At 34.5% G+C, this 19,884-nt stretch overlaps 1 protein-coding gene across 1 annotated transcript in view; it reads left to right on the forward strand.

The window, feature by feature from the left end:
• The window catches only part of LOC143256074 (transcription factor collier-like), a 69,820-nt gene that overhangs the window by 43,195 nt on the left and 6,741 nt on the right, over positions 1 to 19,884 (forward strand). The window contains exons 7-11 of the mRNA XM_076512746.1: positions 8,095 to 8,176; positions 12,434 to 12,551; positions 13,027 to 13,169; positions 16,433 to 16,559; positions 17,709 to 17,797. Coding sequence (XP_076368861.1) covers positions 8,095 to 8,176; positions 12,434 to 12,551; positions 13,027 to 13,169; positions 16,433 to 16,559; positions 17,709 to 17,797 — 559 coding nt within the window. The remainder of the gene's footprint in view (positions 1 to 8,094; positions 8,177 to 12,433; positions 12,552 to 13,026; positions 13,170 to 16,432; positions 16,560 to 17,708; positions 17,798 to 19,884) is intronic.

The following is a 19,884-nucleotide window of genomic DNA, read 5'->3' on the forward strand; positions in this document are numbered from 1 at the left end:
ATTGTGAAAATGATTTACTGCGATCTAATAGCAGAACTGGCACACCACCAGATTTGGGTTGTTGTTTTCACTTCCGAAGAACCAGTAAGCAAAAAAGTTTGGATTCATAGTATGAAGAGAGTATACTTTATGGTTCCATAAGATTAAGAGGGTATACTTGATGGATTCATAAGATCAAGAGAGTGTACTTATGGTTCCATAATATGAAGAAAACATACTTTATGTATGCTTCCATAAGATGAAGAGGGTATTTTTATGGATTGATAAGACAAAGAGGGTGTGCTTGATGGATTTATAAATGATGAGAGTATACTTTATGATTCCATATATGAAGAAAACATACTTTCTGGTTCCATAAGATGAGGAGGGTATACTTGATGGATTCATAAGATAAAAAGGGTATACTTTATGCTGCCAAATATAAAGGAACGTAGTAGACCCTACTCTTTAAAGAACATATTTTAACCGTAAAAATTGCAAGAGTGGGTTATTACACTGAGAAGAAGATTGTAGTAAATTCAGGAACTGTGTATCAACCTTGGGTGGTTCGACTGTTGACTGTAAGCGCGAAAAAGCTGTATTCGAGAGGAATTTAAAAACAAAATAGAAACGACTCCATAAGAAACGCCCTAAGGAATCTGGCGTTTAGTTTATTTGTTGTTTACAATAAATCAGGAAAACCAGTTCTGATAAATTAATAAATAGAACCTAGGATTATTTATTAGCTATTTTCGTAATATATGAGCGTATTTTCAACCTTTCTATGCACGAAAGATCGTACGTCAGTTTGGAGGGTATTTTCTGATTATTGGGTGTATTCATGGGAGTGCACAAAGGAAGAAAGTGGGGGTATTAACTGTATTCGTACAGACTCTGTAATTGTGATTCATGTAACGCTATTTATGTCTATACATGCGATGTTTAACCTGTAACCCACACACACACACACCAAATGAGTCAAATGTAAATTTCTCTGTACAAATCCAGATATACTTTGATTTCGGCCCTCCAGTAGCACAGTTGTATGTCTGTAAACTCACACCACTAAAAATTGGGTTTCGATACCAGTGCTGAGCAGAGCACAATGGAGTATCTGCGCTGAATTCCAATCAACCAATCAAGTTTCATTTCTACAGCAATGCAATATCCCTTCCCATTGTTTTCTTCAGATCTTCTGGTTGGCTCAAACCGACATAGGTTAGTTTTAATAGGACAGAATTTTTAATCCACTTTAATCACAGATACTCAAAGAAAGAAAAGGAAACGTCTTCTAAAATGGCTTTTTTACGATATATAGTGTGTTCTTCATAACAGTATTATACTGTGCGTGATAGTAGGACGTCTCTGAGATCTTTAAGAATATCTAATTAATCTTCGACAAACTCTGTAATTTCTGATTATCGGTACAAAATAATTAATGCATTTTGTTTTGCTTGTTGTTTTTACCAGCAAAGGAAAACTATTTATCTATAATACATTTGTGTTTTCGGTATTTTAGGAACATTGACTCACAATACGACAAAATAAATTGTTTAAAAGTACTTAAGAATTGTGACAATCAAAACCTGATCGTTGTCATGGTTACCGATCTATATAACTACCTAAATTTAATTACTAATCTACCAGCGTACTTTCTTTATTTTTTCTTTTAATTTTCTGTTACTCCAATTAGTAATTATCAATTAAGTTCGAACGCAAAAAATTAATAGCTGATCAGTAATTAGATTTAAATTATCGCACAGGCTATTAACCATAGCAACCATTACGTCATTACGTTGACACGCCTTTTTCATAAAATATGGCTGCGGTGCCAGTGCTTAAGAAAATTGTTTAAAACATTTTACAACATTTTTCAATGCTTATATATTACAGAAATGCTCGTAAAAAATTCTTTGAGCTTTCTTTATTTAAAATACAAATCGGCTAAGAGCTCGATCACACTTAATCTTAATAGACTCGGATGACTTTTAGACGCAATCTCTCCGTTTCTCACGTTTAATATTAACTATCAATGAAAAGGAAATGAAACTAAATAACGTTATACTTCTTAAGAAAACTTTTCAGTTTTGAATGGTTCCTTAAGCCTAGATCCTTTATCGAAGTAGTCACAAAAACCAAACCAAAAGATGACATCAAATGTAAACATACATTTCGGTAAGCAACTGAGACCAGATACTTCGCTAGACACTGGCACACTGGGTTCGTGCCCCGAATTCTCGTTTAGTGTCTTGAAAAATCAAAATAAAAAACCGTAATCGATACCACACTGAAACTCTGATTTTGATGCCAGTGGTTGGCAGAGAATAGATAGTTAATTGTCCAGCTTTGTGTTAAACAGCACATCAAACAACCAATAATAAGAAAAAACTGCCCCTAAATTTTTTCTGGATTAGTAAAATATATAAAACAATAAGAAAAAACTTGTTCATCTTTTTCATTTAAGCTCGTAAATACAAGTCAGAATATTATGAAAAAAAGTCGAAACTTTCGTAACATTGTATATAGTTGTAAACTTTCACAATATTGTATATAGTTGTAAACTTTCATAACATTGTATATAGTTTTAAACTTTCATAACATTGTAACATTGCGTATAGTTGTAAACTTTCATAACATTGTAAAATTGTATATAGTTTTATTTTATATTTATTGTCCTATAGTACTGAACATGGAAATTAAATATCACCTACTGGTCAACTGATACAAAACGAAAATATGTTGCACTGACTGGTCAACTTACAGAAAGAAAACTTATGTAGAACTCCTGGTCAGCTGACTAAAAATTTCTTAACCCTCCTGGTCAACTGACTAAAGAGGAAATTCCGTAGCATTCCTGGTCAACTGACTAAAAGGGAAATTCTGTAACGCTTCTGATCAACTCATTAAAAGGGAAATTTCTTAACCCTCCTGGTCAACTCACTAAAAGGGAAATTCCTTAACCCTCCGGGTCAACTGACTAGAAGGGAAATTCCTTAACCCTCCTGGTCAACTGACTAAAAGGGAAATTCCTTAACCCTCCTGGTCAACTGACTGAAAGGGAAATTCCGTTGCGCTTCTGGTCGTGTCTTTGTACAAATAATGTACTCTTTGTTGTTGAGCGCAAAGCTACATAAATGAACTATATATGCTATAGCTACCATAGGTATCAAAACTCAGATTTTAGCGTTTTAAGCCTTCGGACTCATTGCTACACCGCTAAAGGGCTTAATAGAAAATATCAAAGAAATTGAACTCATTCCAAATTAAAAATAAAGTTTTTCTTCTCGATTTTTTCCACTTTGAGTAGGGTTTGTAGTTACTTAGCTCTTTGTCATTATTTCCACATATTGGACATCACCAAAACACCTAAATTGTAGTTGTTTTATTATCTGAGAATCTTTTTGGTGGTAATCTTTTTAATTGGTTTTCCGCGTCAACTGTCCTAATTCTTTTGAAGAATATCTCTAAATATCAGAAATTAGAAATAATATGTGCAACACATAATACTTTTATTTTATTTTAGGTTATTTAGAAAGCATGCAAACATGTTTGTTTTAAAGACAGTGGATGTTCATCCAATTACAAGAACTTTAAACTGAGAGCAAAAATGCTATAATTATGGAAACATTTACGTAATTTACGTGTGTAAGAGGGTCTGACAGTGAGTAATGGCAACTATATGACGTGTTTACTAATGGCAGAACAACAATCAGTTTACGGACTTCAACGTTGATATCAGGGGATTGATACCCCACGGTAGGTACAGCAGATAGCTTCAAAACAAACAGTTACTAATGGTATAAAACATTGTTATACAAAATGCAGACGTGAATACACTAGTATATTGGATATGCGTCATTTTGTCATACAGTTTAATAACATACAATTGTGGAATGTTGTTCAGTCTCAAAACTGTTCATTCCAGTATTTTGTGCAAACCTGGTGATGGTAATAGAATATCCCAATTAGATATGCACTGAGACCACTCCATGATAATGTGTAGATCGCTCTTTCAGAGGTGACATTTACGCTTGTGTTTAAAACAGTCGTTGGAGAGGTTTGTGGTCAGTCGTCGTCTACTTCCCAAGATATTTAACATCACTTTTGAAGTGTTTCAGTTTTTTTCTGTCTCAACAAATTCTTATATTAAAAGTGTTAATTCTACGCATTTGTTACGTACAACTTAAAGGCTATAACTAAATTCATACTACTACTGCTGGGCATAGCATGATTGCTTGTACTTCTACAGGTCTTACGCTGGTGTGGCAGTTTTTGGTTAGTCGAATGACAACCAATCGCAGCAGTATTCCTATCGTGCTTGCATTTCATGTCCTTTTTCCTCACTCTTTCCATAATTATTTCCAATACTGTAGATATAAATATATTACGCATAAAACAAATCAAGATTGCTAAACATAACAAAAATGACAGCTTACTTTTAACCAGTGGCTTTGAGTTTAAAACATAGCATCAGACTCATATTATCATGCCACAGAGACGAGGTTATGTCACACACAGCACAGCATGCAACGTGGATTGCGTGACTTGCGTCTACTTTTAGTAATTTTAGTGTTTACAAATGTTGGGCTACGTATACAACAATAGATGGCTTTTTTAGAGTGTCGATTTTATATAAATCACGCATTATATATTTTTGTTGAAAACGCCATCTACACGGTTATATAGTTACTATTCAAACAACGTAGTATTACGATCAACATCCTTCGTAAGTTATTCGGAAAATATCCCGATTTAAAGGAGTTGTATTTTGTTCTTCTAATGTTAATTTTAATAGAAATCAAGATCCCAGCTTTGTTCCCTTTATTTTTTATAAACTTTGACAAGTTCTTGACAAGAAAGTAAGTCATTATTCGCATATCTGTTGAAGCTCTCACTATGGTTCTATGTTTGTTTATTTGTTATGAATTTCACGCACAGCTACACAAGAGTTATCTGCGCTAGCTGTCTCTAATATGGCAGTGAAAAACAAGAGGGAAGGTAGCTAGTCATCACCACCCACCCCTGGGCTACTCTTTTACTAACGAAGAACTGGAATGACCGTTCGTTATAATGCCCCCACAGCTGAAAGGACGATCATGTTTGGTTGGACGGGAATTCGAACCCGCGACCTTCAGATTGCGAATCTAGCCCAATCTAACCAGCTGGTCATGTCAGACCAGGGTTCTATGTATCAGTGTTTCGCATTTCCGGTAGTCTATAATATCCTCTCTTTACAATGTCTCATAATCAAAAACATTCTAATACACCTCACAAGCTTCGAGACTGCTGTTCTATGTAAATGGGTCCCCAGTTGGGACAGTGATGAATTTTAAGGTTGGCAACGTCAAAATCCGGGGTTCAAATGCCCGCGAGGGACAGAGAAGATAGTTCAATGCGACTTTGCTATAAAACAACAACAACAAATTATAAAAAAGAAATGTTTTGATGTCCATATATACATCAAACTTCTATACAAAGCATGCTGAGTAACCCGTGTCACACGCTCAAGAAACCTCTAGATGTTTCAGGCAGTAATTACATCAGTATTTATTACATATAAGTATTGTATCACAAGAACATGCAATATAAATTCATAGTTACACTAGGATTGTGATTATGTTATAATCGCTGTCTGGGTGGACAGAATGTCACAGAACGTTCTTTGAAAGAAGCTTTCACTCTCGTCACACGTCCCATATTGAAATAACCCAAGTAAACCATCCAAAATTTTTGAAATAAAAATAATTTTTTCTTTAGAAAAGAAAACTTTTTTTATGGCACTCGTCTAATTTAGAAATAAATATTCTGTATAACATTTAATGGTAAATCTCAAATATCCTTAAATGTCTCTCATTTGAAAACACAATTATAATATATGAATATTTCCTTCTCTCTAAACCTTCGGCCTGGCATGGCCAAGCGCGTAAGGCGTGCGACTCGTAATTCGCGGGTTCGCGCCCGCATCGCGCTAAACATGCTCGCCCTCCCAGCCGTGGGGGTGTATAATGTGACGGTCAATCCCACTATTCGTTGGTAAAAGAGTAGCCCAAGAGTTGGCGGTGGGTGGTGATGACTAGCTGCCTTCCCTCTAGTCTTACCCTGCTAAATTAGGGACGGCTAGCACAGATAGCCCTCGAGTAGCTTTGTGCGAAATTCCAAAACAAACAAACAAACTCTAAACCTTCTGTGTGGAAACGTTGACAATATTTTAATGCTTACATATGTCCCTAATGTGAGTTTTTTTTTGTTGCTTTAGAAATTAATAAGTTTCAAAGCATTTATATATATGTATATATATATGTGTCCCTTTCTGTGTTGTTGTGTAGAAATTAGAAAGCTTTTAAAATAATTAAATATAACCGTATATAGAAGTTTTTATTTTGTGCTAATAGGATTTAATGGAACCTTGTAATCCAACGAAAAATAAGAGAAACCGGAACCTCGCTAGTTTTAGTCCACCCCTTGATTTGGTGACATTATGTGGTTATACCGTACGAGTTCATGGGTCAAGTATGTGTTCTTTATATACGTCGAACGTTTTCGATCATACACAGATGTGTACTTAGGTTATTCCATCCATCTGTACGTACATGACTGTAAACACACACACACAGCACTCAAAACGTGTACATAATTATAACCTATCACGACTCAAAAAAAAAGTCGAAATTATAACATTCAATCCATCATCCAACTTGAAGCGGAAGCAATGTTTACATTTACTGCAGCTCAGCAATATAATTATCAGTGCACAGACTTTTATTTCATTCATCGTTTATGTATGTGCCCTCAGAAGATGCTTAATTAAAGACGACAGTTTCTTCGGGGAACGGAAAAAAAACTGAACGAGGAAACGAGAACAACGTTTATTTGAGGGCTGTATGTCAGTTAAAGGGCAAAGCTGAACAACAGTTTCCAAGTTTTTCTTCTACGCTTATCACTAATATTATCCATGGCTGTTGTTTGTTTTTGTTAAATAACTTTTTCGTTAAACTTATTTTCCTAGAAACCGGGTTTCGATACCCATGGCGGGCAGAACATTGTGTAGCTTTGTGTTTAATTACTACCATGAGGTAAAGGAAGTCACTTTAGCCCATTCAAAGAGGGTAAGTCACTTTGCAGTACTGCAGGGGTGATTGTAGCCTGTCATTAAGGTGCCCGAACTTATCATTTGGAGATTTTGTTTGTTTGTTTGTTTGTTTTGAATTTCGCACAAAGCTACTCGAGGGCTATCTGTGATAGCCGTCCCTAATTTAGCAGTGTAAGACTAGAGGGAAGACAGCTAGTCATCACCACCCACCGCCAACTCTTAGGTTACTCTTTTACCAACGAATAGTGGGATTGAGCGTCACATTATAACGGCCCCACGGCTGAAAGGGCGAGCATGTTCGGCGCGACGGGGATGTGAACCCGCGACCCTCAGATTACGAGTCGCACACCTTAACAGGCTTAGCCATGCGGACCAGTTCGAGATTTACGATTCGCTCCGTACTTTGGAATCGATGGTGCGTTATAAGAATGACAGTCAAATCCCACATTTTGGTCATAAAAGAGTAGCCCAAGAGTAAGAGTTCAAACTTAGGGTCATATATGCACAAATAGCCCTTCTGTAGCTTTGAGCAAAATTCAAAAAACAAACAAACGTGCTCGCTCTTTTAGCCATGGGGCGTTATAAAGTTGGTCAATCCCACTATTCGTTGTCGATGGATGGTGATGACTAGCACTTTTAAATTAGGGACAGCTAGCGCAGATAGTCCTTGTGTAGCTTTGCACGAAATCTCAATTGGACATTGAGCTAAATCCTTCTTAAGGCAATCATAAGATTAACATGAAAAAAAAAAACGAACACATCTAAGATCTTCTTGCTGTATTAAATAAACATACTTTCTTCTTTAAATTGAATACATGAGAAATATTCAAAACAAATCTGAAACCTAAGAAAAAAACGAGAAATCATAGAAAGAGAGGAGGTGACTATTGTACTAACGTGGTAGCATATTGATGTCACACTGATGGCGTCTTAAAGTGATTACAATACGTTATTGATACTTTCAATACATAGTCTTACACGTTCTGTGATTGATTTCTGTAACTTTGTATTTTATTTTGTTTCAGGTTTTTTCTCAAAATCTTCTTAAAGTGTAACCAGAACTGCCTGAAAAATGCTGGGAATCCAAGAGACATGAGACGTTTTCAGGTAAGAACTCGTGTGTTGTCATTGTAAATTAGCAGAACGTTTCAAGGAAAGTGCGCTCTACCATCTGAACGAAAGAAACCTTATAATTTACGAACCGCGCAGGTTCATAGACAGAAAGGGGAACCTTGTGGGTATTGTGTTAATACCACTAACACATTTGCAATACAAAATATTTTCTGTTTCTATGACTGTTACTGTCATACTGTAAGGCTTATAATATTTAGAGGAACGCTGACTTACCAAACATAAATTTAAGTAACGGTAACCATAAAATACCGTGCGATGGAACAAACTGAGTCAAACACACAGGAAACATAACTTGAAACAATAATCAGTGATGACGAGAAACCCACTTGTTGAGAAATTTATATGCAAAAACGGCTCGTTTGGGCTGAGAAAACACTTTACATAGAAGAGCGAAACATTTACATCGTGTGACGGAATAACTTGAGTCACACACAGGAAACACAACTTGAAACATTTAATCGTGTGACGGAATAACTTGAGTCACACACAGGAAACACAACTTAAACATTTACATCGTGTGACGGAATAACTTGAGTCACACACAGGAAACACAACTTGAAACATTTAGATCGTGTGACGGAATAACTTGAGTCACACACAGAAAACACAACTTGAAACATTTACATCGTGTGACGGAATAACTTGAGTCACACACAGGAAACACAACTTGAAACATTTACGTCGTGTGACGGAATAACTTGAGTCACACACAGGAAACACAACTTGAAACATTTACATCGTGTGACGGAATAACTTGAGTCACACACAGGAAACACAACTTGAAACATTTACGTCGTGTGACGGAATAACTTGAGTCACACACAGGAAACACAACTTGAAACATTTACATCGTGCGAAGGAATAACTTGAGTCACACACAGGAAACACAACTTGAAATATTTATACAAGTAAAAGCATAATTAGGAATAACATGTGACGTATCAAGTCCCGGTTGTTATCAGAAAAAGAGGCTCTATGAACTTGTTTACTGCTCTGTATTCTGACTTCTCTTTTCTCTGGTGCTCCGTTTTTGATACACGTCTTATCAAAACGTTGAAGAGTTTGATAGAAGAATGATCTGAGCCCTGGGACCATGGCGGGAAAATATTCTATCTCGGCAATGGGGCGAGTAGTCGTTAAAAGGGAACCCTTGAGGGCTGAGACAAATTCTCCCTCATGTACCATTAGCTCGTAGCGTACCTTTATCACCACACGTAAGGTGTCACCTGGGACTTCGAGTGAGTTTCATTCCTCACAGCCCATTCATTTTAGCTGCCTAGACGGACGTACTGGCGTGCTGTGTGAATCAAAGAGCACAAAAAATGACTGTGTTTGTATGCACGCTTGAAGAGTTGATTTTTTGTGTGAACAATATCGAAGAAACAAGATTTAAGTTTGTTAACAATGTACTAGAAAGAAGTTTGATTCTCTGTTAACAGTGTGGTAGAAACAAGACTTGTGTCGTTGTTAACAATGTGCTAGAAACAATTTTGATTTTTTGTTAACAATGTGCTAGAAACAATTTTGATTTTTTGTTAACAATGTGCTAGAAACAAGTTTGATTCTTTGTTAACAATGTGCTAGAAACAAGTTTGATTCTTTGTTAACAATGTGATAGAAACAAGTTTGATTCTTTGTTAACAATGTGATAGAAACAAGTTTGATTCTTTGTCTCACTGTGTGATAGAAAAAAGTTTAATTCTTTGTCAACAGTGTGGTAGAAACAAGTCTTTAGTGGTTGTTAACATCGCGGCGGAAAATATTCGATTTTAATATTTGAAATGTCATAGAAACAAGACTTAACTCTTTATTAACAATGTGTTAGAAAAAAAAGTTTTTGTTTGATTTTTTTTTCTAACACTAGGATAGAAACGTGTTTCTTTCTTTATTAACAATGTGATGAAAATAACGTTGCACTATTTGTTAACAATAGGATAAAAGACATTTGTTAACAGTGGGATATAATACATTTGATTCTTGACTAACAATACGGTACAAACAATATTTGATTCATTTTTAAAAACAGTGAGAAACAGAACTATTTTATAAATCAAGTGAAACACCATATTTATATCATTAACGTATTTATACAAATAGAAAGTGGGCAGAAAGTTACAACCACTTTCTTCTTGTAAAATAAAATAAAAACCAATTCATTTAGTATTATCAACTAAGTTCAAATACATTTTAACAATTGTATATTTAAGCCACTAAAAATAGCTTACGCCGTTAACATACACTTAGAACTCAAATATAAAAACTTACTCCAAATGTTCGGAATACCTCTCAGAACTTACACCGTAGTATATACGAAACATGTAGTATGCGCTAACACGAACCACTGCTTTGATTTTACCCTAACGCATATCAACAGCTTTAGGAGCGTTCACATTTCTCTAAAGGTTAAGTCATTAACCGTTTAAAATATACAAGAAAACAGTTCGTTGGTGTTATATAAACATGTCCCCATAAAACTGTTTTTAATGAAAACTCTCTTTTCATATGACTTGCACAACAACAGCGAGTCACAACCCCCTCAAGTACTGTCGAATATCTCTAACAAGTGTACTGTGTTAGGATAATTCCATTTTTCTGGTGTAGTTTGACACAAACGTCAGCCACGGGATGATTGTTGACCAGTTAGAAATCAAGGTGTGATGAATCCATACATTTCCAGATGACGGAGAATAAACTTTAGTCTTAAACGAAAATCCTTCAACCAATTTTTCACAATAATGATTGGATGTATCGATAAAGATTTTTGTTGGGTTTTTTTCCTGTAAAAAACTAAATTAGAACATTTAGAGCATGTATTTAACGTTCTTTCTCTTGTGTTGTTTGAATGACAACAGCCTAATCTCATCAGTTTAACTCTTGTGTTGTTTGAATAAGACTAAACTGCCTACTGTGGTGTACTTTTTATCAGTCGAACTAATTTTATTTTATAAGTTCATACTAAATAAATACACTCTTGTATTTATTTAATAAAAGATAAAATATTTTTAATAATTTAATAAAATATTTAATAAATATTTAGTAAAATAAAAAAAAAAAAAATTTTTTCAGGATAATCCTTATGTACCTTTGTATAATTTCTGGAAATTTGCTGAACAGTGTCCTGGACATAAGGTGATTTGAGAGCCTATAGAACCTGCGGAATTAATTTCTTTGGAACGTATTTTGAGCGTACAGACACTATATATGTATATATATATATTTCTTAATGTATTCTGTTGTGGGTATGCTGTAAATTATGAAATGTAATAGATTAGCATGCAGTCTGAGGACTTACACCGCTAAAAACCGGGTTTCGATACTCGTAGTGAGATAACTTATTGTGTGTAGGTTTTTGCTTAACAACAGCAAAAAAAAAAAAAACCAGCTGCACATCCAGCTTTCTATCAATTTCAGCTTATGAATGGTAGGTCAGTCAGTCTTGGGGCATAATGGGTCGTAAATATTTAAACGTATCTCAGAACGACTGGCATGGACTTATCTCATTTTTCGTGTTTACTTATTTTTGTCCTAAGTTGAGCAGAATAATCTTTTCTTTGGTAGCCGTTGTCGCTAAAAGTAACTTTTATCATTCGTTAATTTTTGCCATTTCGTTTCCATTGTAAACAGCTCATGTTACCAGAAGCAAAGGCCTGGCATGGCCAGGTGGTTAAGTTGCTCGACTCGTAAAATGAGGAGGGTCGCAGGTTCGAATCCCCGTCGCACAAAACACGCTCGTCCTCTCAGCCGTGGGAGCGTTATAATATGACGGTAAATCCTACTACTCGTTGGTAAAAGAGTAGTCCAAGAGTTGGTGGTGGGTGGTGATGACTAGCTGCCTTCCCTCTAGTCTTACACTGCTAAATTAGGGACCACTAGCGCAGATAGCCCTCGAGTAGCTTTGCGCGAAATTCAAAACAAACAAACAAACCAGAGGTGAAAAATAAATATTAAAAAAAGGTTGAAATACTTAACTCTTATTTTGGAGATAATATTTTATTGAAGAAATACATTGAGAATGAGTGTATGTTTTGTTCAGTGTTTTCAGTTGTTTGTTATCTATATCCTCAATCCTGTATAAGTTAAAATCATTAACGTTTAAACCGAAATCTCGAAAACGATTTACTTCAAATTGTTGTCGATGTTGTAATCAAACATAACATGTTTAACTTGTTTTGTTCTTTTTATTAAGATATGCATATACACATGTGGGATTGTTTTATGTTTTAAACCTAGGTAGTGATATCAACACAAATATCGGTCGATGGCCCCCTACTGGCGGTATCCGACAATATGTTTGTGCACAACAACTCCAAACATGGCAGAAGAGCGAAACGGCTTAACCCCGCCGAAGGTAAGTTATGAACTACTTTATTGAAACGTTTTGTGTTGCTCTAAATTTCAAACAATGTTTGATTAAGATTCAGTAGCTGAAAGGTTAGAGCTTATTAAGTGCGAATATGAAATCATATATATATTTTTCGAAAATTTAGAATTTCTTACCAGTAACGTTATTATCGATCTATAAAATTATGTCCGGAAGACGAGTATCTTTTGACACAACATTTGTCTATCTTTCAAATTGAATTAAGAATATTGATCTTGGAAAACAATTCTCAATAATCGCGAGCAAAACTCAAGTATAAAACAAACTCCAAATTTTTTCAACGTACAAAGAAATTTCCATAATTTCGTGTTAATTGTTGAATTCAATTTAAATTTATATATTAGCACGTGATAATACTGATATTTTTTAAAAGTTAGAATAATAAAATACAAGAATAATATATTGTACTTCTTCTACAGTTTATAAAATTTGATTATTTTAGTTCCCTTTGCTGTCACTCCTTGTATTAAAGCCATCAGTCCAAGTGAAGGCTGGACAACAGGGGGCAGCACCGTAATTATCATCGGAGAGAACTTCTTTGATGGGCTTCAAGTGGTATTTGGTACCATGCTGGTATGGAGTGAGGTGAGAATCGCTATCCATAAATCATATTTATTTCAACACTTTTAACAGTTTAAACGTCACGTGGAATATGTATACAAAATTTTAAAATGTATTCCATATGCTAGAAGAAACAAAATATTTAAAAATAAATGTTCAAACAAACTATAACTTCGTGAATGGTGTGTAACTGCATATGGCACTGAGAAAGCGTTCAATATATTTTATCTCTTCAACTATATAACAACGTAGGTAAGAATTTGTCGTGACAAATAAACCTACTTGGAATTATTAGAGAGACTGTTTGAAGTGTATAAACTCATAATGTCCTTAACTTTAACTGCACATTCACTGTCTACAGATAATTATGGGATGGTGTAGTAGTCTAGTAATAAAATCAGTTGGAAAACATTTCGTGATTTTATAGGTTGTTGTGTTTTATATATATATATTTTTTATTTCTGTATGTTTTATCTATGGGTGTATTTGGATTACGTTTGTATATTTGTATTTTCACTTCCTTGTTCTGTGGTTGATGACAAGTTAAACCTACTTACACATTATTATGTTCAGTTCATGTGCTTACTCATATATATACATATTCTGCTTCTATTTCTAGCAGCCAAAAATATAGAAATATTTATCGTTACTGATTATCTGCCCCCCCCCCAGAGACATAGTGGTATATCTGCTAGCTAGAAACCGGGTTTTGATACCCGTGGTGGGTAGAGCACAGATAGTCCATGATGTAGCTTTGTGCTTAATTCCAAACAAACCAAACCAAATACTGAACACTTACAATGAGCTTCAACTATACCATAACGATACAGTAACGTCCCGAAAGTTAGTAACGTAATATCACTTCTAATTACAAGTAAGGTTTCTGAAAACAAAACTCATTCTTTAAGATAAACATTTCTTAACCCCCCCTCCTCAGTAACACAGTGGTATGCTTACAGACGTACACTGCCAGAAACTGGGTTTCGACACCCATAGTGGACAGAGCTCATTGTGTAGCTTTGTGCTTCAAATAAAACCAAACAACCAAACAAATAACAGAATTCCACCCTTTAAGACAAGCATAATACTTTTTACTTGACTAAAATAAGTCCATTTTTTAAGACATACATATTACTTCCTTAGCAGAAGCACTCGAACGATTACTTTGTTCCAAATTTCAAGATTTGCTATATAGTTTTTTAATACGCTTGTCATGCGTGCGTTAATTAAAGTCTATATTTTTACATTTTGCAAGTCTCAGAAAGATACAAGTGATCGTAGTTCTGATATTGTAAGATTTTGTTCATTTTCTTGGGTTTTAGCACGAAACAACACAACTGAGTAACTGCGAGGGTAATCCAGGCTCGAACTTTGACGCTATAAGTCCGTAAACTTACCGCTGACGCGCGGTGGGACATCTTTCATGGACTTACTTTTCACAGTTCAAAATGTCTATAAGACATAATGTAGCTAATTATTCTGTTCGTAATTAAATTCTTTGCAATCAATCATTTGTATTTAACTTTTGTAGTACACTGTGGTTCAGTGGTAAACTACAAGGTTTACAACGTTAACATTTGAAGTTAGAATCTTGCGAAAGTGACTTAGTTCTAAACCTTTATGCCATTGTTAGAACTGCGAAAGAGTCAATGTTTGGACGTTATATGTCACAACAATAATTAGTTTGTATATATGTGAGAGCTATACACATAGAATATCTGTTTATTTTATATAACCTTCGTGCAAATCTGCATAAATAACCCTTATGTTGGGCTAAAAGGAATCCAGCCAGTCAATAGCGCCTATGGTTAATTCTGGAATTACTGGTGTTTGATTTAAGAGTGAGAGTTGATCGCCGCTATTTTAGCGTGTAATAAAGTAGAGATACAGTTTTTGTCGCAATGGGACGCGAACCACGAACCGTCGGTTTAACTCTCTCGACACACTAACCACTCAGCTTGTAGTATAACTACAGCTGTGGGGGCGTTATAATGTGACGGTCAATCCCATTATTCGTTGGTAAAAGAGTAGCCCAAGAGTTGGCGGTGGGTGGGGATGACTAGCTGCCTTCTCTCTAGTCTTACACTGCTAAATTAGGGACGGCTAGCGCAGATAGCTCTCGAATAGCTTTGCGCGAAATTAAACAAAAACAAACAAACAATACAGAATATAAAAAAATGTACATTTCAGGACAATGTCTCACCAGGGGAATATATTACAGAAATACATTGAATGGTTTTATTACTTTACTCACTTCTTATATTTTACGTTACAGAAAGTAATCCTTGGATAATATTACATGATGTGTCATGTACAGTAACACAGAGATTATAACACCTTACAATATATAACAGGACAATTTATCACTAGCAGAGTCGATCTTGAAAATTTATAACAATTAGAACACAGAACAATGACAATTCAATTCATGTAAAGAAAAACTTAGAAAGGTTGTCATTATTTTTTATTTACGTGAATTGAATCGTCATATTTTTTGTTTTGTGCTCAGACAAAATTGTTTGATTTGTTTTTCGTGTGTATTTCATATTTTCTAACGATTTATTGAAAAATTTTAGTCTCTTCTATTCGACTGAAAACTGTGTTTGACAACTGTTTTATTGAAGTAGAACCATTTCTTTCCAATGAGATGTCATTTACATGCAACAATGTGTAACTTCTAATCTTAACAAATAAAGCTATAATTACCAAATTACCTACCTAATTGGATATTCACTTGGAAACAAACACTCTTTTGAAGTAATTTCCCTGACATAATTAAATTATCACTTTGAGACAAACAAATCTAAAATAGCAGACAAACAAACTTTCAAGATGTCTTAAAAAAACATAATGAAAATAATTAAAAAGGTAGACTGTACAAAAAAATATTTGGGTGAGACATTGACTGTATCCCTGCTGCTTAGTCAGGAAATGTTTATAACGAGGCACGAGATTTACCTAGCAGACGATTCCGTGAATGAGCTACGTCTCCTTTTGTCATACAACAACCGTACGGTGTTGAACAGCTCGCGACCAATATCTCTTTTGAGCCTTTAGGTGAGACGTTTTAATGTTCAGAGTGCCAGCTGAAGAGAAACTAGCTATTCATCTTCTCCTAAAATTATTCTTTTAAAACAATAAACATGTCTGATTACAACATATTCGAATCAGATGATGTGATGTATGAGAAGTTAAATGATGCTAATTTATGATGGCATATATGAAAGCATTCTGATAAAGTGGTGTAAGATCAAATAGTTACACAGTAATGTTGTTGTTGTTCCTAGCTAATAACTCCACACGCAATTAGAGTTCAAACTCCTCCTCGCCATATTCCTGGTGTTGTGGAAGTGACGTTGTCTTACAAATCGAAACAGTTCTGTAAAGGTACGCCAGGGAGATTTGTTTATGTCTGTGAGTATGTTTTCCATTACTTTCATATAGTTTTGTTGTTGTCTTTAACAAATATATTATTAAACTACTCTTAAGACTATAATTATTTCTACTTTTGTTAAATCTCTTTGTCGACGTAGTTTTGCTGCCGTTATGACAGTTGCAACGGACTGTACTGGTTATACCAACTATATCCTACCAGTTACTCAATAACCATTAGTTATGACTACCATATCCTACCAACTACTGAATAACCATTAGTTATGACTACCATATCCTACCAACTACTGAATAACCATTAGTTATGTATACCATATCCTACCAATTACTAAATAACCATTAATTATACCTACCATATCCTACCAATTTCTGAATAACCATTAATTATACCTACCATATCCTAACAATTACTAAATAACCATTAATTATACCTATCATATCCTAACAATTACTAAATAACCATTAATTATACCTACCATATCCTAACAATTACTAGATAACCATTAATTATACCTACCATGTCCTTCCAATTACTGAATAACCATTAATTATACCTACCATATCCTAACAATTACTAAATAACCATTAATTATACTTACCATGTCCTACCAATTAATGAATAACAATTAATTATATCTACCATATCCTACCAATTACTGAATAACCATTAATTATACCTACTATATCCTCCACGTCTTCCAATTACTGAATTTTCATTAGCTACACCTACCATATTCTACCAATTACTAAATAACTATTAACTATACCTACCATATCCTACCAATTACTGAATTATTATTAGTTACACCTACTATATCCTACCATTTACTAAATAACCATTACTTATAGCTACTATATCCTACCAATTACTTAATAACCATTAGTTATAGCTATCATATCCTACCAATTACTGAATAACCATTAGTTATACCTATCATATCTAGAAATTATTGAATAACCATAAAACAGTTAGTTATATCTACCATGATTTCCACATCATGAAATTACTGTATAACCATAAACGATTAGTTTATACTTACGTTGTCCTTCAGTTGTTTTTTTTAGTGCTTGTACGGATTAATTTTCCAAGTAATAGGAAATCCAGTTTATATCATATCTAATAAAATGTTTAGCCTACAAAACTATATCTCTCATTTTGTCTTTCACCAGCTACAAATGAGCCTTCAATTGACTATGGTTTTCAAAGACTTTCTAAATTAATTCCCAGACATCCAGGTGATCCTGAAAGGCTTCCAAAGGTAGGAAGAAGACAACATTTTTTAAATAACGTAGGTTAGAAATGTGGTATGTAATTGGGTGAATGTAAATTTAATATGTAGGTTTTGTTTGTACATTATTCTGATCAGAATAGTGCTGCAAATATAACACTATTTATATGGTTGAATGAACAGCTAACGTGTAGTTTTTGTTTATATATACATGAGTTTGTTACAATTTGAAAAACAAGCCGAAACAAAAATAGATTAAACAAAAATCGCTGCACTAAATGAAAAGATCCCAGGGTACAAACTATAATGTGGTATTATTCAATATATCCTAGGTTTTGGAGGTGACTGATGAAATAGGACTCACACTGCGATGGGGATACACCTTTTATCAGTCTTAGCCTCCATTCGTCAGTCTCACGTAAGAAATAAAAGAGTAGCAATAGATATAGAAATAGAAATCAGAAGAGAGGAGTAGGTACTCAAGCCCACAATGTCCCACATATATATCACCCTTCAATGCCTGCACACAGATGTGGGAAGGTGACTGCTCTCAAAAGTAAAGAAGAAAAATTAATTGAAATAAAAATAAAAATAACAAAATAAGGTACCAACAGTTGTGGGTAAGTAATTCGAAAACTTACCTCTTGAAGTTAGCATTCAGTCCCCAATACGGTAGAAAGGTACTAACTGATAGCGCAGAAGACGAATTATACTACTATGAAGCGTCTCATCCAGTTATCTAAATAAACTAATGTAGCTACCAACCACCACGTAATTATTAAGTCTACTGTGACTATCATGCTTTAAACAAGCCTTTATATGCGGCAACCTACCACATTAAGGCTAAAAATACTTTTATGCATCAGGAAGTTTTCAAATTTCACATACAGAATATTTTTAATGTCCAGATATTTATTAGACGTTTCTTAAGAAAAACATATTTTCCTGTTACTTTAGTAAGAAATCTCTGTATTTTTTTGGTCAAACTGATCGATCTAGACTGACTACAAATTATATCGAGAAAACATAAATATTTAGATTAAACAGCTTACATTTCATAACGTTATACATTTATATATATATATTTATTATTTTTATTATAATGCGCTTTCATCCGTGCCTGGCTAACAATACAGAAGTTATAAAGACGCAGCATCTATGTACATTCGTATTACTGTATCCAATAATATAAAACTGAGTATTTTTATCTTTACAAAGTGACCTGTCTTGTCCATGTTTCAGTGGATTAGTATTTTGTAAAATACCGTCACATTTCAATTATTAAACATTCTGAATATTATTACTTGTAAATTCTTAAACTTCTTTTTCTTAAAACATAGAATAGTAAATACAGAAGTGAAGAAAACAATTATTTCTTCAAGTAACAAACCGTCGTACTCGGTTGATGCCAGTTATAGCTTGCTAAGCCTTAAAGGTGAATTTTACAGAAAAAAGAAAACTTTGCAGTCAAAAGAACTACTTATACTGATTAATTTTGCTGATTCACATTTTTTATAAAAAATATCTGCTGATAAATGAAACATAGAACTTGGTGGAGAAAGAGCCCTTTTCGAGCGGCAATCCGAACGTTTTAGTGTTTACGTTTGCCGCTAGGAAAAGTACTGTGACGTAATAGTTGCCAAGCAAACCGCCAACGCGAACGCGTTGAATGTAAATAAACATGGCCAGTGCATATGGAGAAACAGAGGCGGAGTCTCTTTTGACTTTGTGTTCTGAACAATGTCGAGTAGCGCTATATCAATTTGAACCTACTCTGAACGAACCGAGAACAGTTACTTTTGACACAGATCTGACAAGTTCTAGTGATGAGGACAGTTTTGTGAGTAACACTGATAGCGCCCAGGCCGGTTGCGAGTCAGTCATACCTCCAGTGGAAGAATGGTAAGCCTAAGTCATGACAACAAATATGGTCTGTATTATTTCACGTGCAATTTTAAGCATCTCGAAACCTGTCTGGTGTTTATAAATTATTGGTATCACAGACTGGGTTTTATTTGTTTATACTTTGCCGACTACGATAACTAATACTCGGCTCTTCCACAATCATGGTTCCGGGTATTTATGACTCGTTACAAAATGAATTTCAATTATACGTC

The sequence above is a fragment of the Tachypleus tridentatus genome, chromosome 7 (assembly GCF_004210375.1).
Source record: "Tachypleus tridentatus isolate NWPU-2018 chromosome 7, ASM421037v1, whole genome shotgun sequence".
NCBI classification, from domain to species: domain Eukaryota; kingdom Metazoa; phylum Arthropoda; class Merostomata; order Xiphosura; family Limulidae; genus Tachypleus; species Tachypleus tridentatus.